At 35.1% G+C, this 12087-nt stretch overlaps 1 protein-coding gene and 1 long non-coding RNA gene across 8 annotated transcripts in view; one reads left to right on the forward strand and one right to left on the reverse strand.

Annotated features, from left to right (window-relative positions):
- Positions 1-12087, reverse strand: part of mbnl3 (muscleblind-like splicing regulator 3) — an 85361-nt gene that overhangs the window by 30242 nt on the left and 43032 nt on the right. For all 7 annotated transcript variants that reach the window (XM_056471739.1, XM_056471738.1, XM_056471740.1 and 4 more), the window contains one exon: positions 9817-10050. In XM_056471739.1, the coding sequence (XP_056327714.1) occupies positions 9817-10050 (234 nt within the window). The remainder of the gene's footprint in view (positions 1-9816; positions 10051-12087) is intronic.
- On the forward strand, positions 6339-7126 carry LOC130240291 (uncharacterized). The gene is made up of 3 exons (XR_008838759.1): positions 6339-6433; positions 6524-6619; positions 6792-7126. It is a non-coding gene; the product is annotated as an uncharacterized LOC130240291 (long non-coding RNA).

Here is a 12087-nt window from a genome sequence, read left to right on the forward strand (position 1 = left end):
ACTCCACACAGAAATTCCAACTGACCTAAGAGGGACTCGAACCAGCGACCTTCTTGCTGTGAGGTGACAGAGTGTCACCCCTTGTAAACAAATTTGTTAGAACATATTACATTTAACTCAGTTAAACCATTTAGTAACCCAAACTTGTTAGTTAATATTTTACAAAAAAAAAACACAGAGAGATGTGTTATTAGACTATATGCAATATTTTATAAACAATATCAATCCCGACTTTGTGTCCTGTCATCCATCCACAGAAATCTGATCACCCTACCAGTATGGTACTTAAACATTGTGTATCTGCATTTTGCAACAGGCACATTGGGAAAATGTGCCCAGGTATACATTTTTGAAAACTGAGATATATGTGTTTGTGGATACATATGGCTGCATTTTGTGTGTAAAACGAACGCTATAGAGTGGTACTTACAGTACCTCCATATAGATGGCTATGAATGGTGCTAGACTTGGGAAGCAGAGCAGAGCAGACTGGAGTTTGAGTCTGCTGAAATACAGTTCCAGAAACCAGGAAAAACAAAACCCCAAAAAAGTTTTGTGATGTTGCGGTGGAAGCTCACAGCCTTCTTTTCTCTTTTAGTTTGCTTTTAAAAACACTGTTGGTTGGGTTTAGGAGAGAGGGTGTGTGGGTCAGTCATAATATCATGCTGATTTATTATGCACAATGACACAATGGGGATTGAATAGGACTTTAAAGGGCACCTGTGATGAAAATCGACTTTTGTAAGCTGTTTGGACAGAACTGTGTGTAGGTATAGTGTGACCACAGTCATATTGGTGTGATAGAAACACAATAAGTCTCTTTTTTTCATTTCCTCCCATTTTGAGGCCCACCGCAACGTGATGTAGGAGTGCGGTTTCCCCTCCCACCAAATTGAGTGGCATCCCTGTATTAACATGTCTTCGTAGTTATGCGTAAAATCATATCAACTAGACAGGACGTGCGCAAAGCAACCAGGATTAAAAGATCTGTTCAGCTTGCTGTGATCATCAGTCATTATTAAATGTGATCAAGAATGAGTTTAACAAGTTTAAAACGTTTTTAAAATAGCGCATGTTTGTAATGAATTACAGCAATTTTAACATCTTTATCACCACAGCCGCGTGTCAGGTTTGTGGACGTTAAATCAGGTTTATTTTGTACATTAACATAACAGATATCTGTAAAGCAGTGGATACTACCATGTATCCTATCACATTTGCCTTGCAAAAACAGTGCAAAGTTAAACGCACACACTGTGTGTGTGTCTGTGCGTATGTGAGTGAACTTTGTAACGACTTTGTGTGTGACTCATCGTTGCAACTCCACAACACATACATCAAATAATCATTGGGAAAGTTCTTACTGTAGTATTTCTTACAAATGTTGCGTGAGATCTGCTTCCTTCATGTCTGTCACTGTGCTGTTTATCTGACGCAGCCGGAAATGGAGATTAAGGCTCACTCTGACAGGCACGTGGGAATGGTGGGCGGGGAGAACTAGCATTTAAGCTGAATGTTTACAGACACATTCTGGAGACACAAAAGACTTGTCTTAAATCTTGAAAAGGGATAAAATAGGTGAAGTCAGAATGATTAGCCCCCCTGAATTATTAGCCCCTCTGTTTATTTTTTTCCCAATTTCTGTTTAACAGAGAGCAGGGTTTTTCAACACATTTCTAAACATAATAGTTTTAATAACTCATTTCTAATAACTGATTTCTTTTATCTTTGCCATGATGACAGTAAATAATATTTGACTAGATATTTTTCAAGACACTTCTATACAGCTTAGTGACATTTAAAGGCTTAACTAGGTTAATTAGGTTAACTAGGCAGGTTAGGGTAATTCGGCAAGTTATTGTATAATGATGGTTTGTTCTGTAGACTATAGAAAAATAATATAGCTTAAAGGGGCTAATAATTTTGATCTTAAGATATTTTTAAAAAAATTTAAAAACTGCCTTTATTCTAGCCGAAATAAAACAAATAAAACTTTCCCCAGAAGAAAAAATATTATTACATGTGCTGTGAAAATTTCCTTGCTCTGCTAAACATCATTTGAGAAATATTTTAAATAGAAAAAAAACCAAAAGAGCTAGGGCTAATAATTCTGACTTCAACTGTATGAGAAAACATGCATGCCCAGTAACATGTTTAAGCTTTTCAAAAATGTATACGGCAGCCAAGTGGATTTGTAAAAAAACAAAAAACAAACAAAAAAAAAAAGACATACATATTTCTCGGTTCTTAAAAATATATCCCTGGGCACATAATTCCAATGAGCCTGGGTTGGCATTCTCATATCTCTGTCTTTTTTCAGATTTTTCAAATTCAATTTAAATGTTGTTTCCTCTTTGAGATAGCTGGTTTACATCAAAGTGTTAATGTTCTGAAGGGCCTGTGGAGAAAATTAATGAGAAATATTCCTCCAGCACCCAGATCATTGGGAAAAAAATAATCTCAGCACATTTATTCGGTTTCATTTCACTAAGAAACTGATCCGTTGACTCAAAGCATGTGTCTAGTTTGCAGTATTAACTCTGCACAAAAGCCCACAGAAATGAACAAACCAGAAAAGGATATTTTAAAAATCCAACAAAAATAAAAATGGGTGACAGATGAAAGTACAAGACTAAAAGTCATTTGCAGGCTGCATGTTAGAGGACACGCTGGGGGCTGGTAAGTGAACGGTGAGCACATGACAATGAAAAACCAATCAACAACAGTGGACATAAACATGAGACAACAGAGCAAGCCGTGAGGTTGCAGGGAGAGCTGGGAAATAAGCTCGTAGGACAACAAAGAAAGCTGTGAGGATGTAAAGACAATCAAGCAGTGTTCAAACCCAATGACAGCATGAACCGAAGAGGGAGTCAAATAAAGCCAACATATGATAAAGCCTCAGGCGGACCAGGTGACTGCAGGATTTTTTGGATGAGCTCCCCACATCTGTGCACTGTAAATAAACCTTTGCAAAAATGTTACAAGATAAGACTTGGGAGGACTGAGATAAAGACGACACATTATTAAAGGGAAATTGGCTGCAGTGTGCTCTCGGCTGAGAGGCTGCTAACTAGCGGAGGTTTCCGTGAGAATGAATTGCTTGTTTTTTTCTTTTTCCTCTCTTATCATTTTTCTCTCCTGCACCTGCACTGCAGACACTGTTTGCAAGCGATCACTGAGCCCTGGTCTTCATACATCACACAAGAGACAAAGAGCTCGCCTACAGACACACACACACACACACGCACACATCTTCCTGCGGGGTATCTGAATTATTTAATACACTCCTGAACCTCACATTGAAGGTGTGTGGAAAGTGAGTTATAAATACACACACCTTCATCTGACACTAGTAGAGCTTACTGAAAATGGCACAATGGACGAAACTAAGGTGCTGGTCTCTTAACTCCAGGTTAATCTGGTGGGAGTCGAGGGACTGATGGAGTGTATGTGGTGGATGACAGATCAGATTTTTCTGTTGCGATAAATTTATGAAGCTTTTACTTTCATGGCTTTTCACATTCATTCATTCATTTTATTTTCAGCTTAGTGCTGAAAAGAGCGTGGGAGTAAACCCATGCGAACACGGAGAGAACATGCAAACTCCACACAGAAATGCCAACTGACCCAGCTGAGGCTTGAACCAGTGACCTTCTTGCTGTGAGGTGATTGCGCTACTCCCTGTGCCATCGTGACGCCAGCTTTTCACAGTATATAATAATATCACAATATTGACCCAGGCTGCAAAAAAGGTTACTTTAACAGGTATAACATAAAAAAACTTTGTGTACAGCTATATTGTGTAGAAATGTTTAAAATAAACAAAAGTTTCAACTTAATTAAATAAATCACAGTAGGTAATGCTTTTTACAATCAAGTCGCATTAGTAAATGTTAGTTAATGGATTGAAATCAACAGTGAGAAAAGGCCAGATTTATTACAGTGACTAGGATAATATTGGTAAAAAAATACAACAGCATTTTGCTAAACTTCGTTTATTGGAGTCTAGGGCTCTCACTGTAAACCCTAATGCTGTAACTAATTAATTGAACTGAGTTGTATTAACTTAAATCATTAAAATTCGTTAATCTTAATTAACCTAGATGAGTATTTAGAACTTTTTCTTATTTTTGAGTTTGTAAAAATTAAATCTTTCAAGTAAGGTGAACGATTTTGCTGTGTTTAATTTATACAAAATGTCTCTTTAAAGTTTCATTAACTCAAAATCTTTCAGCCCAGTGATTTTGCGTGTGACGTCATCCAGGTTCACGTACGTTCTCGTGCTTCATTCGTTTTTTTCAAGATGGCGGATCGGCCTCGCTTCACACTACAGTAAGTAAACTATTTACAAATCCAAGAAATATTAAATTTATGTTTTAATCAATATAATCACAGTAACAGTTCAATGTAATGTAGAGTTTGTCTGAATGCGTTTACATGTCGTGCATTACAGAAAACGTGTTTAGCCCCACTTGTTGCTAACTAACGTTAACATTACTGTTTAAAAAAAATTGAATCAGTGCAACGTTAGCGTTAGTTGTAATGTGTTAACTATGAATTTTAACAGTGTTATAAGGACAAAAACATTTGAAATCGGCAGATTCAATTTTTAACATATTTTTAAATCTTGGCGCGAGCATGCGTTTAGGTTGTCATGGTGACGCGCGCTCACACAACCGCACGTCATGGCACTGCGCTGAACTCTGTCCAGACTGTGAATGTGGTATTATCTTCGCGATCTGTAGGCACTACGGAAACGAAAGGCGCATAATCATAACTCAAATAATCTCCGCCTAAATACTGAACGGTATTTTCTGATGACGGGCAAAAACTTAGCCTCAAAACGTAGCTGTCTGTCACACACAGCTTGTTGCATGCTGATCCATATACGAGAGCCTAACGGAGAACATTTAAGCTGTGCTCCTCACCTGAGCAGGTACAGAGCAGAGCTTCATCTCACACTAGCACATTGAGGTAAAGTTGGTTTTATATTCATACATTCGTCCAGTAACAACTTGTGACTCTCTCCATATGTCGTTTACCATGGTACTTTGTGTATTCGGTCTGAAATCACATGCAAGTATGACATGAAAACAACATTAACGTTACACTTAATGCACAATTTTTTTGACTGAACAATGTTGTACTTTGAAAGTCATTGGCTGCTAATATGATTTTACTGTTTAGAATATGCAAAAACTACTTTTCTGAAATTATATTATATTATTAAGGAGAAAGTCTGAATGTGTAAATATAAAACTAACTTTACCTCAATCACCAGTACTGATCAGCACTGATTATTTCCCTGCGCTCGAGAAAACATCTCTGCATATCAATGATTACCTGATCAATGCGATCAGTTAAATGATTTTAAATGTCATTTAAGTCAAACATATGTTAAAGGTATGGTAAACGTTTTTTTCCAGTCTATTTTTTAAATATTTACTCTGGAGAGAATATATATATCCTAAAAACAAAGTATGCCTATCTATAACACAGTAATACAAAGTAATTAAAATTATTAAATAAAATAATAACAAAACAAATATTCTAATCATCCAGACGTGGTAAACAAGAAATATTTTTTCTGATGTGCAAATTTTGCAGCTTAAAATATATTTATATCTTAAATATATATATTTTTAGGCTATATATTTTTACATCATTAGACAATAAGGTAAGTTTTGTTATTTCTAGCTTTTAAAAACAGGCCTTAAATTTCTTTGTCGTCCTATTCAGTTTTCAAAATTTCAATACTGTTTAAGTTAAATCCGTGTTCATCGAATCATGCAACTAACATGATGATCAGCTCTATTGCTAACCGTTTTGGGGGTTGACGTTAGACATTATGCAATTGTACTACTTCCACTCTCAGCTGAATGACACTGTGACTTTGTGTACATACAGAATTGAAGGTCAGTTGTTGCTGACTACAGAAAGATTCTTATATGAAGGCATGTAAAAGGTGGGTAAAATATTCATTTTGTACTACTATGCCTGGCATATCCAGTTAAAATAAATATTACAGTGTATTTGCAATGATACTTTTGCAGCAAGGAAAGTGAAACTTCAGCTAGACCTTGAGTTCAGTTTACAATATGAAGATCCTGATATCAACATCTGATCTGAACACCACCTGATTTTCATCTGAGGTAAAAAAATTAATAAGTAAATGAAACATAATGATAATATTAATATATTTTTTCTAGCATTATATATTTTGTAGTGTGGGTTTGTTTTATGAAATTTTCTCTTGTTTTTTTTAGCTGCAGAGTACCAACATGTTACAAATGAGAATTTTCCCCACAAATTCTTTGGACAATCGCACCACCACCTATTTCATTTGATGACAATTTTAAGGCAAACAGCATCCAAAACTGGCAAGACAGCAGATACCCTGGCTAATCTTTTGAAGGTTTATGATGAGCAGGTATGTTTAGGGTCATGTATTAAAGTATTCATTAAAATATAAATAGATATTTCATTTAGATTTTTTTTTTCTTAATTTTTGTCTTTGCAGGAACTGCATGATGTCAGTTCATGATGGACTACTGTTATCAGAGGTCTTTTGGTCTTGCTGCGTGAGCGTGACTGGGGATTCTTTAGGACCACCCTGGTAAGACTTCATTCATTCTTTTCACAATTAGGCATGTTCTATTGAAAAGATGAAAGTTGAGGAGCAAATTTACTTAACATAATTGTAATCATGACTTGTTGATGAATCATGTAAAATTGGCTCAGTCATATTGATTTTGTCCTAACATTAATCTCCTTGAATTATATTTTAGATTAATAATCCTGAAGCGCTGACTGAAGATGCTTTATTGGCCCTGCAGTCACTGAGGGTCTCTGCTGTCCTGAAGAATGAATTGGACACCACCCACAGCACACTTCCAGACCTTTTTTGTCTTGTTTGGATTAATGTATGCTCTTCACATAGTATATAGTAAAGGACTTTGAACTTGTACAAAAAGTTTTGCTTGGCATGGATGATAGAAAATAGAAAGTCGATTAGCATAGAATCCTTAAAGAATGAGTTGATGTAGAGCCTTTTTTTGTACTCAATAAAGACTGTCACTGGGGTAGTAACTTCAAAACATGTATGTACCTTTAATTGGTAATGGTGCATTTTATTATATATATATATATATATATATATATATATATATATATATATATATATATAGGGATAGATTGTCTAAAACGTAAAATTCTGTCATTTACTTACTCTTCACTTGTTCCAAACCTGTTTGAATTTCTTGCTTCTGTTGAACACAAAAGTTATTTTGAGGCATTGACTTTCTAATAGGAAAACAAATACTGTGGAAATCAGTGGTTCCAGGTTTCAGCTTTTTTGTCAAAAATAACCTTTTAAGTGTTCAACAGAAGAAAGAAACTCAAACAGGTTTGGAATAAGTTAGAGTAAATGACAGAATCATAGTTCAACCAAGACTGAATATTTATATATATATATATATATAAACCATTTGATAGTTACAGTGCCAATGACTTTTTTTTTCTAAACAAGAGTCACTTCACAGAATGTGCACTTATTCTTTATTAACGAATGCTTTAAGACTGTAAGTTTCGTAGTTCCTATTAATCTTATTATTATTTAATTTTGTCAAACTTATAGTGTTTTTTTTTCTTGAAGCTCTTGTTTGATATATTTGCATTTTGGGAAATTCTTATTAATTTCAGAATAGTGTTTATTTTAAATCTCCTAATGTCTAATTGTTTTTATTGTTTCATGACATTTGTAATTGCACAGGAGGCACATTTGTACTGTTTGACATTTTTTCTTTAAAAATAAATGTCTAAAATGGTATTGTCTGTGTGTTTAAAATTACAGATGTATTTTGATAGATTTATGGGGTTTAAAGATTAAAATTATGGCTAATTTCATTTGTGAAACTGAGATGGAGAAGTTAATTTAATAAAATGCTATCAAAATGTATGAGCTGGGTGACTTGAGTATTTAAAGTTGAAGGAAATTAAAACAATTAGGTTAATTACTATTAAAATATATGAGCTAGGTGACTTGAGGATTTAAAGTTTGGAGAAATTAAAACAATTAAGTTAATTGCTATTAAAATGTATGAGCTGAGTTACTTGGGTATTTTAAGTTAGGAGAAGTGTCTTGCATGAGTACAACAAACTCAAAACTTGATGTTTCTGTTTACTTAAAATAGAAAATTTCATAACTTAAAAAATTTGACGTAACTGATTACCTCAAATTTTTTGAGTTTTGTCAACTTATTCGGGATTACAGTGCTATGTTAACCATCTAGGCACAAAGTCTGCATGGCGCAAAAGCATTAAGAGCGTGTCTGAATCTACTTTTACTATTTTAAGGACAAAAAAAATGGTCTGCACCCTGGCGCATGGTCTAACAGGGTTGTGCTTATTCTCTTAATGAGTTATGGGTGTGTTTTGAGCATAACGTGCATTAAACCAATCAGAGTTTCATCTCCCATTCCCCTGACTCGGTTGCATCGCGTCATGACGTATTTACTATTTACATGGCGAACTTTGTAAATGGAAAAAACTGAATAGAAAAACAGAACGTTTCACTAGCGAAAAAACAGTTTAACAGACCATCTGCAGCGCGAGGCTAAAGAATGAGCCTCCTCCATTCGGCCTTAACTTTCTCTTCACTTTTACTCTTTACTTTACTCCTTTACTTTTCTTTACACTGTGGAAACGGTGTTGTACTCACTCCACTGAAAGCATCCATTAGCCTATATATTTACTTTTGTTTGTTAAGCACAAAGATTTTTTTCAAAACTATTTCTAAATTCAGTTCTAATTTCCAGCAAATGAATAAATGAACAACAATAACGAAGTGTAGTCAAAAAATTGAGTTCTATCCAAGCACACGTCCTCTTCTTATGCCCCATATGGTTATGCATACGTCTCAAAAACCCAACAGGTGGACAAATCTAAGCTTGTTTTTATTAAAACAAACTAAAAAAGCTATAATAAACAATATTGCTAATAATAATAACAACAGTGCTCCTTAACACATGTCCTTTTTAGACTGGAAGATCCATGAGTCCACAAAGTGGTGCAAATGGATTTGCTATTTAAACAAAGTGACACAAAACATGAAAATTAGGGTTGCGCTGGTCTGAAAATAGCAACAAATCGCACTAAACACGTCTCTATAGATGCATGTAGAAGGACAGATTAACATGTGAAAATCTTCATTAACTATTAAGCAAATTAACATTTGGTGCCGTTATGAACACTTCAAATTATGGCTGCATGATATTGATCAAATCTGACATTGCAATATTTTGTTTTACCCCAATATTTATTGCGATATAAATAAAATTTCACCAGATTATTTGAATAACTTTATTTTGGAAAGATTTCATTATTTCATTATCCAACTATTATTCCCCTTTGATTCTTGTAATAATTTACAGTTATGGTTGGGTTTAGAGGTAGGGAATAGGTATGTATTACATTTTTTAACACAAATAATGTTTCAGAATCAACATAGATGTTAATCCAGGACCACATCGTACTCGGCTTAGAAGTGTTGTGCCATAAATGACAGAAAAATCCATGAGTGGAAGCAAAGAAGTTAAAAGTTTTTTTTTCCATAAAATACTTCCAGATTTATTCATTACAATCAATAGCAGCCTTTCAAAATGACTTCTAGTATACTGCTGCCATATCGCCTTCACTGAGGGTACTGTTACACCAAACAACATCTTCTTTACAGCGTAAGTGATGAGTGATTTTTATAATTGGGTGAATTAGTGCTTGTGATGTCATTGTAATTGGATAATATCAGTAACTCACCATGGCAGCTGCATTCTGGCTGGCTTGGTGCTGCGCCGCCTTTATCCGGGCTTGTAAGTGAGCCGGAGGGTGAAAGTACTTGCATTTGTCACGGGTGCAGCGGCCCTTGATGTAATCCATGCAAACAATGACGGAGTTCTCACTGCCGTCCACCATTGCGGCTTCCATTGGGTGGGCATAGCGGCAGTCATTCTCCCCGCGAGTGCAGTTTCCCCGCTGGAACTCTCGACACACCTGGCAGTGAAACAGTGGAGATTTACTCTCAACCAAAAGTCATGCTGAAAATCACCCTTTAATAATTATTCTGGCACAAGGGTCTTATGAATTAGAGTTTTAAACAAAAAGGGTGAGTGGCTCTTGCCCCATTTTATGTTGAGGGAGGTTGTCAGATGTTTTTGCATTTTGTGGTCACTTACATTAAGCAACACTGTGTGTTTTTTATATTTTTGATTAGCAATTGTATAGCTATAGTTTTACTACAAATATCCCGGTAAAACTATGGTTAGTGCAGCAAATCATGTGGAATGTTGGGTTAACATGGTTTAACTATATTAACAATTGTTTTAATTTTATTTGTAGTTAAACCATGGCTAATTTAAACACACAAGGTCAGTTCTTTGTACCTCACTTAAATGATCTAAGATGATTTGGCAGATCCTGGATTTTTGATCTTAATAACTGATCTCTGGCTAATTTGATTCTTCAAACAAGTTAGTGAATCAGATTAAAATGTTTGGATGAACTAATCTGAGATCACTGCATGTGTTGTGAAGGACAGATCTATCGATCCTTGAAATCATTATCAGCAATACTATTGGCTGACGGCACAGCAGTGTAATGACATCATCTGATTAATATTCAATTATCCATGTGATCAAAATTACCTAAAATTCGTAGTAAACTATTTGTTAAATATGATACGCAATAACTTTCCACATTTGTTGTGGGCTGCAGGCTTTACACTTTCATGTGTCAAGAGTATTTAGCAATTTATTTAGTTTTACTTTGAGCGAATTTTCTATAGCAGGCCTATTCAAGGCCAATTCAAAAAGCCTTTTAATTTTGGTAAGTTTCTGCAACTTTTGGGAAGCATCAAATTATCGCCATAGTAGCTGTCAGAACATGCGCATGACTGCATCAATTATTATTACATTCCTTAAATAAAAAAACGAGAATATTGGTCATGTCTACTATCATATACGCATTGTACTAAAGCTGGGTTGGTAGCCTACCTTAAAGCAGTCTTCGTTTGTCTCTAAAAAGTCCATATTACTTTAAACCCCTTGGGGAGAGATCACTCTGTAGATTGCGTAACAGTTCTACTTATAATTCTTTTTTAAAGCTATTATATTTCATTTTTTTAAAACTATTTTACTATTTCCAGTGTATATAATCTACAGGTTAGCTACTACTGTAAGGAAATATCAGCATTCATTACATACTTTCAGTATTACCTTTGCTTGAGAAGACCAGATCTAATCCTATTTATATGAATAAGACTGCTCCAGAGCAGGTTTGAGCTACCAGACCTGTTGCTATTACAACAACTCTCGAATGAGTTTTGAAGAATGAAACGATCCTGGATCGAGTCAAATTGTCAACAACCAAATCCAGCTGATGGTGTATACACACACAGACTTTTAGTTTCAGTCAGCCAGCCCCAGGGCTTTCGGTTAATTGTCATGCCATACAAAATCGCTGCGTTTAAGATCAGATTCCTTTAAAAAACAGCAATCATCATTGCTTGGCTAAGATGTGATATAAAGTGGGTATCAGACCAAGCAAGAAGCACTGCATTAATTTATATTTTTCCGCGCCATGTCTTTAAAATATCGAAATTAATTTTACCACAGTATTTTCAATAGAGTTTTTGCGCTAGCCTGCTAATGACGGCGCCTGCGTTTACACAGTCTTTCGTCTCTTTTTACAGTTTAACAACCAAATGGATGATGAAGTCTATTTAACTGATTATATTTGAATTACATTACAACATCGATGCTGTAAAAGGAACCTAATGAAATTGAAAACAGTCCCATAAGGCTCTCACCAGAAGTTCATCATAGGCTGAAAAACTCTAGCTGTGCATATAGCCCATTGAGTAATCCATGTCCAAAGAATGGACCCCATGTCTCTAAATGTATCAATGATCTCCATTGTAATTGGCCTGTATTTTTGTCTAATTAAATATATGAGATTTTTTTTCACCAAACAGTTAAACTACAAGATCTACGATCAGAGGCTGGAACACACTTTATCTTTTTCCACACTTCT

Source organism: Danio aesculapii, chromosome 14 (genome assembly GCF_903798145.1).
Source record: "Danio aesculapii chromosome 14, fDanAes4.1, whole genome shotgun sequence".
In the NCBI taxonomy this organism is placed as follows: domain Eukaryota; kingdom Metazoa; phylum Chordata; class Actinopteri; order Cypriniformes; family Danionidae; genus Danio; species Danio aesculapii.